The 16018-nt window shown below is 32.4% G+C and overlaps 2 protein-coding genes across 3 annotated transcripts; both read right to left on the bottom strand.

Annotated features, from left to right (window-relative positions):
* Positions 1-1860: 1860 nt before the first annotated feature.
* On the bottom strand, positions 1861-7286 carry HEMD (uroporphyrinogen-III synthase family protein). 2 transcript variants are annotated; one of them, XM_085756009.1, is made up of 9 exons: positions 7048-7286; positions 6498-6585; positions 6167-6233; positions 5342-5460; positions 4801-4893; positions 4643-4698; positions 3899-3984; positions 3439-3570; positions 1861-2196 (listed from the first exon to the last, which is right to left on the bottom strand). In XM_085756009.1, the coding sequence occupies exons 1-9, from the start codon at positions 7258-7260 to the stop codon at positions 2142-2144; spliced, it is 909 nt and encodes a 302-aa protein (XP_085612135.1). In that variant the 5' UTR covers positions 7261-7286; the 3' UTR covers positions 1861-2141. The 2 variants fall into 2 exon arrangements, with proteins under 2 accessions (XP_085612135.1, XP_085612136.1); XM_085756010.1 differs by lacking the exon at positions 4801-4893.
* Positions 7287-11831: 4545 nt separating this feature from the next.
* On the bottom strand, positions 11832-13946 carry LOC146942053 (patatin-like protein 2). Its single transcript, XM_085756013.1, has 5 exons — positions 13293-13946; positions 12848-13196; positions 12444-12746; positions 12184-12359; positions 11832-12099 (listed from the first exon to the last, which is right to left on the bottom strand). The coding sequence occupies exons 1-5, from the start codon at positions 13613-13615 to the stop codon at positions 12024-12026; spliced, it is 1227 nt and encodes a 408-aa protein (XP_085612139.1). The 5' UTR covers positions 13616-13946; the 3' UTR covers positions 11832-12023.
* Positions 13947-16018: the final 2072 nt, after the last annotated feature.

Raw genomic sequence — 16018 nt, forward strand, 5'->3', positions numbered from 1 at the left:
TCTTGGATAGATCTTCATTCTATTTATTGGGCTATAAACAACAAAATAATTAAGACAGAGGTAGAGTACTATATTATCACAATTCACAAGTAGTTGCCACATACGCATCAAATATCTATTTGATAGGACTCCACTTTGGTGTCATAGCTTGTGTGCCATTGGTGCCATAGCTTGCATCTCCACCACACACACACACATCACACACACATCCCCACACACATTCACACACATCAATGACCAGGATTTCCCCAATGGCACCAATGGCACACAAGCTATGTCATGGAAGTATTTTCCGTATACAAGTAGTGTACTAAACTAAACAAAAGCTTAGCTGAACTTTTTAAAACGTCACTATTTTTTTGGCATACATTAAAAACTTGTTGGATTGAGAAAGCTAACGAAAAGAGGGAGGTTACATAATAATATACGAAATCGCACATGAAACGGCAATTAGATGATGATGGACGGTTGGGAAGATATGAAGAGAAAGCTAAAAGCTTGTGTTTCAAACATGAAAGCCCTTATGTCCCCATCCACTACCACATGAATGTGACTCCAAATCACAAATTCACGTTAGACGTATCTTGTTGGGAAATTAATTGAAATTTAGAAACAAACAAACGTAAGTGAAAAGAGGACGGGATAATTATTATTATTTTTTTTTAATGAAAAGAGGACTAGACAATTAATGTCCACTATATTATATCTATAACAAATATATAAAAAGAAATACACTCTTTTCAGTTAGGTTTTAATGTTCGTATTGCACGTCCTTTGTAAATTCAATTAAAGTTATGTTTTTGTTTATTTACCTGTTATCCACGTTATATGTATACATTGTGGTTTTTGTTGTGATTATAAGACGTGTTTCTTAAAAGATATGGAAGACACAAATTAAAATATCCGTTAAAGTTATTGAATTTAGTTGATTTTTCATATGGAAGGAATCAAGTTGTTGGATAACTTGTGACCACCATATGATCTGCTCAAGTATGGTTTAAAGTTAAATAAATCTTCAAGTCGTCACATGAACCGGTGAAAGATTGTTGAATACTATCCATCTCCTCTCTCTTTTGAATGGTGGCCACATAACCGACTCTAACTATAAAACACAATGAATGATGAAGAAAAATGACATTATATTTGCTCAAAAGATTAATATTCTTATCATCAAGAATACAAGAAAACAATTGCATAAAAGTATCAAGAACATTAAAGAAAATTCATGTCATGAAATCGGATATGTTTTCTTACTCTCCTACAAAAATTTATGGTAAAATGAGAATCGTAATATCAAGATGAATTTTCTAACAGGTTAAACCTGATACATTGCTAAATTTATTAACCCTTAAACTTGCATTTTAGGAATTTTTTTTTTCTTCTTTTTTCGTTTAAGTGGATACCCCAAGGCCCCGGTATATTAGTCTGACTTAGATGTTATAACATTATTACATCCACATATTATTCAGCTAAAAATTGAGTAACATGACAGCTCTTGTTATTTCAAGGTTTACCATGGAGGCAAATTTTATTAGCAACACGAAGTAAGAATTTGAATTTCTTGCACAAATAGAATTTGAAATCACACTAGAAACTCGTGACCAAAGGCCACACTAGCAATGGCATGTACTGCAGCATAGTTAAACAAACACTTGGAAAGAATAGGGTACCTCCTGGAAAGTACAAAATTAGAGATACAAAGTCCGCTCATCACTTCCGATTGTTGTATGTCTTTTGTATTGTCTTGAATCTTTCATCTTAAGATTAAACTATAGTTCGGAGCTGACCGGTTGAATTATCACGGTCTTAACTCAATTAAGATTGAACTAAACTCAACTAAGGCAAAACGAGTACTCTGAGTGAACCATACAAAACATGAAAATCTTATTTAATGTAAATAACACTTGAACCCATCTACACTCCCTCAGAGTTTAAGGACAAACTAAGTGCTCGACTCAATTGGTAGGTATTCACATGCTGGGAATTTTTTACTAGTGGCGCATGATAACCTCATGAGTCTCAAGAATACAACTGAACAGAGATAGCAAAGCCATCCACAATGTCAATCCAATAAACTAATCAAATACTCTACATAAATAAACAGCTGGAAACAACTCCAGATTGCTATGATGTGCAGAGAACTACCTCAATAAGTCATCATAGGATCTCAATGCTTCAAGGATGCTTTCAACCCATCTGTCAGGAGAAAGAAGATTGTCAAAAACGGATGTACTAACAGGAACTCAAAGCAGTCTAAAAGCAATAAGATATCTACATAAACTTGGCCAATTTACCCTGAAATACTTGCAATCAATTATTTCAATCATAACAAGTCAACACATATGCTTGTCTTTTTTTTTAGAAAAAAGAAAGAAAAAAAAAAGGCTTTTGTTCAACTATTCTTCTAATGCAAAATACTCTCCAAACTTGTCTATACTTCTAATCTTCTGTCATTGCTTTTGTCATTGTTCAACTATTCTTCTAATTCAATTAAGATTCTATATTAACTGCCATAAATTCAGCTTCAACAACATAGTAGCATATAAAAGATACATGGATTCGATAGTCTAAAGTGATAGCTATGATTCAGAAGCTAAAATGCAGACTTACAATTGTTGATCTTTCAATATACATGCGTAAATATTTTATCAGAATCTCAGTTTATTTATTTTTCAATCATCCACTAGTATTACACAGCATTTAGAGGACTCGAATCACAAGAAACATGACTTGGAATAAACATTAAGTACCCGCAGAAACAGACAACAATGGATGCGAGGTCTTTAAACTTGCTAAAACTTGAAAAATGACTCTTCAGTCCATCGACGAAATAAAAAGCATTCATCATTGATGCACATATTCACTAAGATGAATAATGACCATTTAACCACATCATTTTAAAAAAATATAAACAAAAACGACTGTCTTTTTTAATTCTAGTAATGAAAAAAAAATACCTAACAGTTGAAGTATATTAAATTAAACAGTAAAATGCTTCTTTCAAAATGCATTGAAAATAAAAATGACACAAATGAGCGACCATCATGTGTATTGATTAACAATAAACATGGGTCATGTCATAAATAATTTCCATATAGCTTAATGAAGTGAAATCTGAAAGTCTATGAACATCTAGTGAAGATTTGTATGTTTTTTCGAGTTAGTAAAAAGTTATGGGAGTGATTATATGTGTTTTTTAAATGAAGGTAAATTATTTAAACTTGAGTCACTCCTATGTGGGGTGAGCCTGCAATTTCCAAAAATAAAAGAGCTTGTTATAACTGTTGTGTGAACTATTTCAAAGAGGACAAACTTCTCCATGTGGCCAGACGGTGAACACTCTTTAGCATATATTTAACAGGTTTTGAATACTTTAGGAATAGAATTATCGCAAGAAAAACCCCAAAAGTATTCTCTCAAAGGTGGATTTGTGATTACCCTTCAAGGCCCGGTCGTGTTGGGTGGTATACATTTTTGAAGCCTAATCTTCTTGCCATGGCAGCAGTTGTCTCCCCAATACATGCAACTGAATTGCTCCAGTCGGAATCCGAAAGGAGATTCTTCCAGGCTCTGTTGCAGGTTAAAAAATCAGTTGGGTAAATGCTAAATAATATAGAATTTCCTAAGAAAATGTCATACGTATTTATATAGTGCAAATAAGAATTAAGAAGATAAAGCAAGTTTTTTCACAATTCTTACAACCTCAAGAGTCATTAAGACGCTTAACCAACAGGTACGAAAAGGTTAAGTTAACGACTCCATCAAGGAAGTACAACATGTAGCATCCGCTTACACAGTTAGTATAAAATAAAAATATAATTAACTTACTATATGTAGATTTGAAATGGATATGAAACTATTAAAAAACTTGAAGGCAAAAGGGCAATAAGGAACTCACCGAATTGAAGATGGTGAAGCTACTGTAACAACAGGGGCAGCAAGTGCTTGCTTCAGAACCATCTGATCAACATGTTGAACTGGTACCTGACGGCTAAGTTAGAATTAGGGACAACAGTAAATATCTGACAAAGATATATAACCATAAATAGTCCGAGTGTGAGAAATAGTTGGTTAGGACCAAAGCCAAGCAAACCATTTTTGCAATCAAATAAGCAAACCATTTTTGCAATCAAATTTTTTTCTGAAATGACAACGATCATAAGCTACTGATGCTGGTGTAGAAGTATATGCATGCCCGGTAGGGTTTGTCAATCCTATGCAATATTGCATAGGTTAAGACTACTCCAAATGATAATTATTTATTGAAAACAACAATTATTTATTAGAAAATTATGTATTTGATATAAAATGCACAGGTTCCAAGATAAATTTACTATTTTTGACTTCATAACCTATACAAGTTTGCACATGATAGAAAACCCCCTTTTTGTAACATTTTCCTCCAAACTGCATAATGTGACACACTTGACAAAATACATGTCATAGCAGGAAAATCATTTTCAGAAACACAACTTCCAAACACACCATGAAACATATTACAGGCAATGTATCATTAATTATAGTTTAAATAATTTAACTTGACTAAGTGTACAAAACACAAATTAAATGTGTTTGCAAGAACTACTTGTATTAGACTATATTTTCTTGAAAAGAAGGGGACACAAGGACTAAAATATTTTACCGTTGTATATGTATTCATCCTTGTAACTTCAAATCCACGACTTGAAAGCCCTTCCTCTGGTTATGTAAATATCACAGACTATTAGAAAATCAAAACTGAAATAATTTTAAAACATGTGAATGCTGTTTTTTTAAAAGCAACAAGAACATTTCTCATACCAATCTCATTGCTAGCCTTTGCAGAAGCAGGATACAAAATGGTAGTTTTATTTGCAATTTTGGGAAGCTCTATAGCTAAAACTTTTCCTGTTGCTGAAAAATATTAAATCCTTAATAAGTTTCTTTCACAACTTGAAGCTTTAAATTCCATTTTATTGAAAACAAGCTTCAATTCTCTTTACTATTATTCTGATACTGATTGGTAAAGTGATCACCTACTAACAAAAGGCTAAAGATTGTTAGACATAAATTTCACATTCTCCAGAGTAAATTTATGTAGTTATGCCACTGATTCACAGAAGTAACAGAACAATCAAAGTTAAAGTCATGTCCTTCTCTCACCTACCTAGATGCTTATCTTGGAACTATTGTTATGGCATATATTCCTTGAATATCCACAAAATAATAGTAAGATTTGGGATATTACTTAATAATAGTATTTCTTGAGTTACTCATCCATCATGGCGAAGAAGCGCAACTGGAGACATAAATGCAGGAGCCATTTAAACTTAGTTTACACTTAACTGATAAACATGGATACCTTTTGAAGGTGAAAAGGCAACATCAAGTGATTGGTTTGAAGACAGCAAAGCTTCCTTGAAAATGCTTGCAGTACCTGATCCAACAACGCCTATTCTGACACGAGGCATCCCAGCAGCTCTAAGGACAACAATTAAGACTGTTAATCATTTGGTAGACAGTTAAGTGCTCAACAAAACTATATAAAGTTACAAAAGAAAAAAAGAGGTATTGTAACGAAAAGATTAATAGAAATGCTTAGTTTAGACCACAACAATTAAAAACATTGAATATTCGACAAATTTACAATTTCATCTTTGACAACTCATGCATGACTTAGATTATACATCAAGGACAATTGAATCGCATGTTGCATAATGAAAGACGTCTCAAGCATTCTGCCTAATTAAAATAGCATAAAAAATTATTAGGGAAAAAACGGAAAAGATGTCAAGTCACTAAAGAAGAATAACAATTTTTTTAGTAGAAACATCAACAGTCTCTACAAAATTTAGGTAAACCTCATCATGGATAGAATGACTTTGGAGGGGTGCATGCTTGGCTTGCACTCCAAGTTAATATTGAAGGGAAAAATGGTTTGTGAAAAATTTCAAAATCATTTGAAGGTAACTAAGGATTGCTTCTATACATATGTATTACTTCACTTCAAAATTCAAATTTTCAGAAATAATCCATCAACAGTAGATTCAAAATTTCGAAAATCATTTGAAGATAATTAAAGGTTACTTCTGTACAAATGCATTGTTTCATTTCAAATTTGAATTTTCAGACATAATTCATTTAAGTAACTTTTACACAACTCATCCAAAGAAGCCTAAATCCTTACCTCCACGCCTCTAGAAAGACTGAACCAGCCTCGGGAGAAGTGATGACAACCCAATCAAATGCATTATCTGCAAGAATCAAGAACCATGAGAAGAAATTAATGAGTGAAAAGTGATAAGGCAATCATAATAAGCATGACATTGACAGCTTTATTCGTGTTATCATGTGTATCGGAAAAGATATCTAAGATATAACATGCAAATAAACTTTTTAAGTTGAAAAAATCATCATGGATTCACAAATGCCTTGTTTCTCCACACTATGTCGATTTAGATATCAATCCACATAAAGGAACCCAACCCAGCTTCTTACAAATCATTCCAAGAGCTTACCGCTTAATAAACTAGGAAGCTTGTCGAAATCAGGTCCTCGTAGATGCTCAATGAGCGAAAGCTCCAAACAATTGATTTCATGCTTCGCCTGCACTTGACATTGGAATTACCAAAGTAGTTTCAGCGTCTATGATCAGTTAAACCTAATGTTACAATTTGTCAATATCAATTGAATCCTATTTCTCATTTTATTGAAATGACCTGAATTGCAAACCAAGCTGATAATGTCACAGCATGTTTTAATTATATTATTTTAGGGAAAAAGGTTTCTCTTTTTTTAAAAGCCCTCTGTAAAAAAATTATTAAAAGCTTTTAGACTCACAACTAATTCAAATTTCAAGCACACAATTAGTACAAGTATTAGTTGTAATAATTAGACAAACTAACTAACTAGTGTAACTAATTATTATAACTAACTATATTACATCTTAACGAGAGACTAATGAGATATGAGAATCAGAAAATAAAGCATATATATAATGTAATGTAATGTAATGTAATGTAATGCGTTAGGAGCGAAAAAAAGTTGAAAGAGTGAGTGAGTGAGTACCAAAGCAGTGATAAGCTTGGAATTCTTGCCACGTTCTCTGGTGACGACGACTTTTGGCGTTGCATTGGAAGAAGTTGAAGCGAAGGTGAAAGTGGAGTTGGAGTCGGTGGCGGAGAGAGCAGTGGGAGAAGAAAATGGATGCTGCCGGTGAAGTTGAAGACAAGGAGGAGAAGGTGAAGAACAGAAAGGGGAAACACAAGAAAATTGAGCCATTGAATTGAAACGTGTTGGGTGGAGATACCTGCTGTCCGAATCCAGCCAGCTGTTATCATCACATCAACCTCCCCTCCTGCCTTTTTTTTTTAAATAAAAAATTTTCAAAAACAAAAAAGAATCTACAAGTGGAAGAGTACCTATTTTTTTAATCAAACATATTACAAACTACTACTACAGTATAATTTAGCATTGCAATTTGCAAAGCTCGCACAACCCACAAAACCCCTTTTCAATTAAATAATAAATACTATCTCCGATTTTTTTAATTGTCATTTTATTTTTACATTTTACATAAATACCGTTACTTTTGATATAATAATTTACATTTTTCTTATAATAAAATTATTTCCTTTTATATATTTATTACCGCTTTACAATAAATAATCGAGGGTAAAACAATATTTAGTATTACATTGAACTTTGAAAATGACGGTTAGTTAGTAACAAAATTTTTATACAAAAGAGACACGTAAAAAAGGGTAGAGGGACTAATCTAATTTTTTTTGTCATTAATCTATAATTCTTTTTCTTTTAAAAAAATCTATAGTTGTTTTTAAATGGTAATTATTTGTATCCATTCTTCATATTTAGATCATCTAAAATGTAAAGTAAAAAAAAAAAAAAATCAATGATTGTTATTTTTATCAATCGTATGATTTATTATGATGTACTTATAATATCTACGTTTGATTTGTTGAATAATAGTTAATATTATTTACTTCATATTCTAAAGTAAATTGTTCGTTTTATCATCTGATGCAGATAGTAAAGTTTTGTAGAGTAGTCATGGACTCATGGTAGCTCTAGTTTTTCATGATTGAACGAAGAAATTTCAAGAGAAAATTGAGAAGAAATTGTGACAAAATTGTAAAAACAAGAATGGCTATCGGAGCTCATCTATCATGGCTCGATGAGCTTTGATACCATGCTAATGTGAAGAGCTTGACATAAAGGAAATCAACTTTCATTATTGATGATGAATGAAAATACCAAGTTACCTTAATTAGAGCTTAGAGCTTCAATATATCACCATGTACAACTAAATATGGTAGCTATCTCTAATTCTATGCAACTAATAGATATTTTTTTTTGAAAGAACTAATAGATAATTTTTTGATGACAAAATATCTACTATTTAGTTGTTAGATTTATTTATATAAATTTAAACTTAGGATCTCAAACTTCTTTAATCGAGCGCTCAAACTAGTTGAATCACTCAACCATCCAGTAACTAACAAATCATTTGTGTAATTAAATCTAGATCTATGTCAAAGTGTGAGATTAATTAATAACAAAACATTCTTAAATGTTCAGAATATTTTTTTTTCAAATAATCTATGGTTAATAACTCATATTTTAAGATAAATAAGCAGAGATTTGAGCTCAAACTTTTGCATATACTCTATTATGTGTGGCCCCATAATGTTCTAGTCTCATCTTTTTTTAACAAATTTCTGGTCTCATATATCTAAGCATTTTCTCCATAATTTAATTGAAACTTGGGGAAGGATAGTTGGCAATCAACGGCACCGTCTGTTTTGTGGGTAATGATGACTAATGGTGGAGATTTGCGTCCCAATTCTCCAACAACACTTATTTCTTCTTTTTTTTCTTTATTTTTTTTTTTTGATTGAAAATTCCCCAACAACATCGTGTAAATGCAATGTACTGACTGTTAGGTTTTTTTTAATTTATTTATTTACTTTTTCAGTGGTCAAAATTTTAAAAATAAGTAAAGAATGCTAATTTTAGATCGAGCCATCAAGGTCGATGTCTGTCAAGAAATAAACTTTATAGTATTTTTTTACAAATAATTATCTATTCTTAGAAATTCCATGAATAATTGAAAAATCGGAAGTTCAAATCTCAAACTTTGTGTATCATAATGTCACTGTCAATCAGCTAAACTAACAGAGACAATTATTCTTAGTTTTTAGCAAGAGTAATGCAACATTTTTCCTCTTAATTTTAATAGTATGAACAGTTTTAATTCTTTAATTTTAAAAATTATATAAAAGTAACCATATATTTTGTAGGATGTGGGCCGAGAATATTTGAAGATTAAATTTTATTTTTTTAAAAAATAATTATCTGATACATTCCGATACGTATCAAGAGAGTATTCGATAATTATCCTGCACCGATAGCTGCCTCGATACTTCCCAATTAATGTTAACTAAAATAACTTAACTATTGAGTACTGATGTGTTTTTTTTTTGGATATAGTGTTTCTTTTTTGGATCGATATAGTATAGCACTAACAATGTTCCTTTTGGATATTGTGTATGTAATTGACAAATCATCACTCTCTTAATCGTCAATATTATTTATATTTATGCTGATATGCTATGAGCCTATGACTGGTTTCTTTTGTTTGTTAATATATTTGCATATTTAAAAAATGGTTATAATTATACTCATAGTTTTGAAACTCGGCTCGGTCGTCGACTCGACAGAGGTACTGGGTCACTGGGTCAATGGTCGAACCACTGAGTCATTGGTCGAACCGCATGACTGAACCGAATCAACTCGGATGACTCGGTTAGATAAATCGGTCTTGAGATTAAATTTATATAGCTATTTAACCGGATAAAATCGGATGATTCGATAAAAAAAATCAATAAAGAAGTTTACAAGATAAGTTTACATAATTTCTTAAGATTACTTTATTTAAGATTCATTGATTTAATAAAAAATCTAATATTTAATTTAGTTAAAGAATTACAAAAATCGTTGATTTATGATTCATAAGGATTTGCCAAAGACCAAATTGGGTTATCTTGAATCATTAAATAGGATATGGACCGTGAACATTTATGTCAAACAAAACGGTGAACTCACTTTTATTTATCCTAGAGATAAATAAATAAAAATATTAGTATATATTAACAAAGAAAAAAACATATGGGCTTGAAAAGTGGGCTAGACAACCCGAAGCCCATCACTTTAAAAAGGGGGCAAGACAGCTAACCCTAGTTTCATTTCTCTTGTAGCCGCTGCCAACATCAATTATTTGTCACGAGACCATTTTTCACAGTTCTCTTTCTTCTTCTTTGCAATCGTGAGACAGATTGGATGCTTGAAACCAACCTAGATACAAGATTACAAACTCAAAACTTTGCAGAATCACGTGATTGCTTAATTAAACAACAATTTCACTTTGCATCTTACCTTCCTCTCTTCTTTCTTTACTCTGAATCCGTTTTTTCCTCTGATTTTTGTTTGAAAAACGAATAACGGATTGACCCGGTCCGGTTTATCAAAACCGACGAGTCGCAGACAACCCGAAGCCCGTCACTTTAAAAAGGGGGCAAGACAGCTAACACTAGTTTCATTTCTCTTGTAGCCGCTGCCAACATCAATTATTTGTCACGAGACCATTTTTCACAGTTCTCTTTCTTCTTCTTTGCAATCGTGAGACAGAGATTGGATGCTTGAAACCAACCTAGATACAAGATTACAAATTCAAAACTTTGTAGAATCACGTGATTGCTTAATTAAACAACAATTTCACTTTGCATCTTACCTTCCTCTCTTCTTTCTTTACTCTGAATCCGTTCTTTCCTCTGATTTTTGTTTGAAAAACGAATAACGGATTGACCCGGTCCGGTTTATCAAAACCGACGAGTCGCCGGTTTTTACCGAGCCACGCCGGTTCAAACCGGTTTAAAAACATGGCCGATCCATAAGACAGCTCGAACCGGTCACCCCTCCGGTTCATGGTCGGACCGGTTCGACCGACCAGTCCGAGCCGGTTTTTAAAACTATGATTATACTGTACATTTAATTATATAATTTCTTTTTATTATCATATCATAGCCGTATCGTATCTTGATTTTTAAAATTTTCCCGTATCAGCGTATCGATGCAATATCGTATCCGTATCGTATCTCGTATCCGGGCTTAACAGGTGGGCCGATTCAAGAAGATAAATTTGGGATTTTTTTTTTTTGGGGTTAAGTTTTATATTTAAATTGGTGAAATTTATTTTTAAAGATTTTTTAAAACATGAGACTAATTTTGGCTTAATCATTTCATACTCATAAATCATGCTAAAAATCAGAGACCAGTTTTTTTATATCAAGAGATCAATTTATAGCAAAAACAAATAACGAATTCAAATTAATATCATAAATATAGCATTTGATGAAGTAAATCTTAAACTCAGAGATCAATTTAAATCAATACAAAACTATAGATTATCCACTTAAGTCCCTCATATATATGAAGAATGTATCATCAACATGCTACAGATGAGATACAATCCAATCTAAATTTCTCACTCCAAATCCTTTCAACAATCCAATCCATGTTGTCTCTTGCATATGTCATTTGAGACCGTCTGCCACTAGTAGAAACAAGAAAGGAATGGAGAATCTTGTTGACACAAATCTCTACCAATATCGATCAAAGTAGTGGTGAATCCATTAACTAAGACCAAAAGGCTACCGGTGGAAACACGTGTTCGAGCAATTGTAATATTACGATTACTACTTTTCACTTCAAAACAAATTGTAATGTTAGGAGAGTAGCGGGTTTGATTTACTACTTATTTGGTACATAGAATATCATTAAATTAAATCTTGGATTAATGAATAAACAATTACACTTTTTCTTTATGTCAATAGAGTATAATGCATACTCTAAAAATAAAAAAATAAATGAAGTTAACAAATTTTGTAAAATTACAATGAAAGAATGGGAATTATGTTAAGGAGAAAAACTAAGAATTCACAAGCAATGAGGAAATGTTTCTTTCTCTATATTAAAGCTTTATTAGTGTGAGGGGATTTCAACTCGCGGAGCCTCCTCTCTTGGGAAAGTATTTTGGCAAACCTGCAAAGATTAAAACAAATGTTTAGTCATTTAATCACATAATGGTCTCTTAATTACAATTAACATGTTTTGTTATATATTTACCTTTTGAGAGCATCTTGGTTGGTTTCCCCATTTTCAATTGGCTCAAACATACCATTCTCTAAATTGACCTTAGAGACTGGTTTCTTCAACAATTTGTCACCAATTTGGCAAAGTTTTTCTAAATTCTCTTTTGTGGAAATATCAACTGAAGAATCTGTACCCGTCAATGTATCATCCTGCATTTTTAATACACAATTAGTCAATGATCAAAACATAAAAATTAGTAGTGTTTACATATGTGGGGAAGATGATAATTGTACCTGTATCCGTAGGTAATTATGTTGTGAATTAAGTGCTCGAGTGACGGCAGCAAGATGGAAATCAACCATATCAGCTGATGATTGACTAAACATGTCGATTAAGGGAGTCGAACCACCGTGAGTTAACCAATCCAGCAGACCCCATTTTGCTGCCATTTTCGCATTGAACTTTTGTTCATTCTTGGGTGTTCCAGTGCCCAGTGAGATTATCAAGAAACGGCTATATTCCATTGGCTTGATGGAATAGAAGTCATTATTCTGATTAATTATCTGCTTTGTTACTTCATTCATAGCCACTAAAGTCTGAAATATCATCATAAAAAACAAAATTAATTAGTGTCACAAATTAAATAAAGTTTGATTTCCAAAAACAACTGGTTATTCAATATTTATAGTATATATACCGGATTATTTGCACAAACACCGCCATCAATAAGGTTGAATTCATGTGTGTTGCCTTCTGTATCTTGGTTCTTGAAATTGTAGCCTGGAAGATAAGTAGGTGCAGCAGAGGTACTGATACATACGTCCGAGAGTCGAGCATCCATGCAAGGAGTTTTCTTGATCTTATAAGATGAGAAAATAATTGGTTGCATTGTTTTTATGTCAAATGTGGGAATCACAATGTTGGTCAGCGTCTCATGCACACGAATTTCCCCCAACTTCTCCCTTACCACTTCATGAAGGTATTTCCCATCATATTTTGGTCCTGCTAATGATCTGAACAATTTCCCCACTGATCCCAACAAGTCCCTGCATGAGTTCAAATATTTATTATTATATTTTTAAAATTTTACAAAATGTCGGTGCTTTGAATAGACAGATATATATAGTAATAGATATTCGTACTTGTGTTGTGGAAAGATCTTAGGAGAGTGTTCCAAGTAAAATGGTTTGATATCCTTAGCAGCAAAAAGTGGACGCTTTTGTTCATTCGGGGCGCTTAACATTGCAGTTACAAGACCACCCGTACTTGTTCCTGTAATCACATCAAAGTAATCCGCAAGCCTAGCAGATTCACCATCTAATTCTTGAAGTTGCGATTCAAGGAACTCGAGGATAGTTGCGGGAATAATGCCCCTTATACCGCCACCATCAATGCTTAGTATAGTCACTAAGTTTCCATAGGTGGGAGGCTGAATCTGCAGAAGTGATGATTGTGTTCTGTCCATTATGGAATCAAATATATGTTTGGGAATTAAGTTGAAGTTTGTTTGTATATGTTTGGTCAGGTTGTTCTGTGGAATGCCAAAGAATTAAAGCTTAAAGTTTGTGAATATTAATTTGTTGCACAAATAGAAATATGGATGAAAGCTAGCAAGCTATAGAATTATTGAGAGTAGTATTTAGTTGGTTAATTTGTTACTAGATTGCATTCCTTAAAGTTGTATTTATAGGAGTTTTAAGATTGCAACAAAAGAGGAAGAGGAATAGGTATAATGTTGACCGTGTCTCCGTCAAGGCTGCTCCTGCGTGCGTGCGTTGAATATTATACTTTGTCGTCTATGATATGGTCCAAATATAAAGCTTAGTATATTAATATAGGCAAACCAAAGAGGGAAACAAATTACAATGAACAAGTCCACCATATGAAACTAAACTTGGTAGCAAATTCTGACTAATCTTGGAAATGCTCTCGCCGTTGTTTTGGATGGCTGTAAAACTAAAAATTCGTTTGCAAAAAGTAGGATTTTATTTTAAAATAATACTATATACTACACCAGTCATAGGATGTAATGATCACAATCTTATTTTTTCAGTGAAACAAAATGATGCAATGGTCACACAATTTTTTTCTTCAAAAAATTGATTCAACATGCATGATGCCACCGTGGATCCTCTCTTCATAACTCCTAGCCAAAGTATTAATTGTTCCGCTACTTATCTTAATTGAGAAGTGTTGGGCGTACATAAACTACTTTTACCCTCGATTTTTAAGGTGGGAAATTTTTAGCCTCGATTTTTAACGTGGGAAATTTTTGTGTATAGGAGTAACACCAGTCGAGATTAAGGGGTTTATTAGATACAATTGTTTATATCCAAACTAATTTATGTTTTTTTAAGAAGCCAATTAAAACTGTGCACCGATCAAAAAATTAAAAACTACATAAAATTGAATATTATTAACTTGTGCCCTCAAGGGCACATGTTAAGAAACTCGTTATAAAAATATACGTATCAAAAGTCGTGCATTTAACTTCTTAAAAGTTGACATATTATGTTTTCCAATGCAAAGTTGTTCTTTTTAGGTTGCTTAACATGTGCCCTTAGGGCACAAGTTAACATGACTCATCCAACTCATCAATATGAATGTAGTGACATCCCAACTACAAATAATTTTTTTTGTTTTTTTTTAGGTTGATCATTCGATTTTTAGGAGAATGCAGAGTTCAACCGAAAGGTGAAAAATTGTGTTACTTAGAAATCAAATTCAATTTCTTTTTAAAAAGAACTCATTAACCACCTAAACTCTATCATTTAGTCAAGTCTTTTTTAAACTTTATGTTAAAACAATACATCGGAGATTTTGTTAAGCATAGGAGCAACAATAGCCAAAGACAAGACTTTTCTACCACTCGCAGTTAAATTTCAACAAATAGTTTATGAACAAAAACACGACCAAACAAGCCTACTCATTTCTACATAATTAGTGTCAATGAAGGTTGAAGGATCCATAAATTTTATTTTGTGGAGGCAAGATCGTATATATATGTTAAAATAATGATAATTATTGCTCATCAAAAAATTTGAGACTACAATCACTTAGTAAAAAAATTTGAGACTACATACTGTATTTCTCTATTATTCTAGTATCTTTGTATTTTTTTTTTTCTTCATTTCCTTGTCTATTTTATCTTCTCTTTACATAACTCACTTATAAAGTCTCTTTTTTGTCCTTTTAAAAAGTAAATATTACAAATTTTAGAAAAATGACAATAGAAGATGGTTTTAAAAATGAAAGGAACCTTATTTTTACTCCCATTCCATTCTTCTAAAATCTTCACTACACTTCCCATAAAATATCAAAAGATGCAATTTATGTAACACATCCCTCCATCAATCAATCAGGCCAACATAGCAATATAAACATCCACATAAATTGGCGTCCCATACACATGCCTCCATATGGTTTACGTACAAACATGTCTCCTTTCGGTTCTGACTTCTTTCATACTTGGTTAGAGCAAGGCAATCGTTTAATTTAGTACAAAGTTGCTTTGTAAAATAAGGGAGGGGGGGTTCAAAATCCTTATATTATACTCCCTCCGATCCTATTTACAAGAGACAATTTCCTTTTTAGATACATTAAATAATTTATGTATTTGGTTTCGGTTCTTTACTAGATACATACATTATTCAATAGTCAACTTTCTCTTATAAATAGGACCGGAGGGAGTAGTATATTACGTAGTAAGAAGTCAATTACAGACTAAACGAAAACAAACTAGGGTTATTTCATTGCGCTACTCAGGCCAGAAGGTTTCCTCATCAACCAATTTTGGCCAAAATCAAATTATATTAGTTTGACCATGAATGCACCAGAGGAAATATCACAATTTTAAAGATCATGTAGA

Source organism: Medicago sativa, chromosome 3 (assembly GCF_051527215.1).
Source record: "Medicago sativa cultivar Bolivia chromosome 3, Bolivia_mono, whole genome shotgun sequence".
Classification (NCBI taxonomy): domain Eukaryota; kingdom Viridiplantae; phylum Streptophyta; class Magnoliopsida; order Fabales; family Fabaceae; genus Medicago; species Medicago sativa.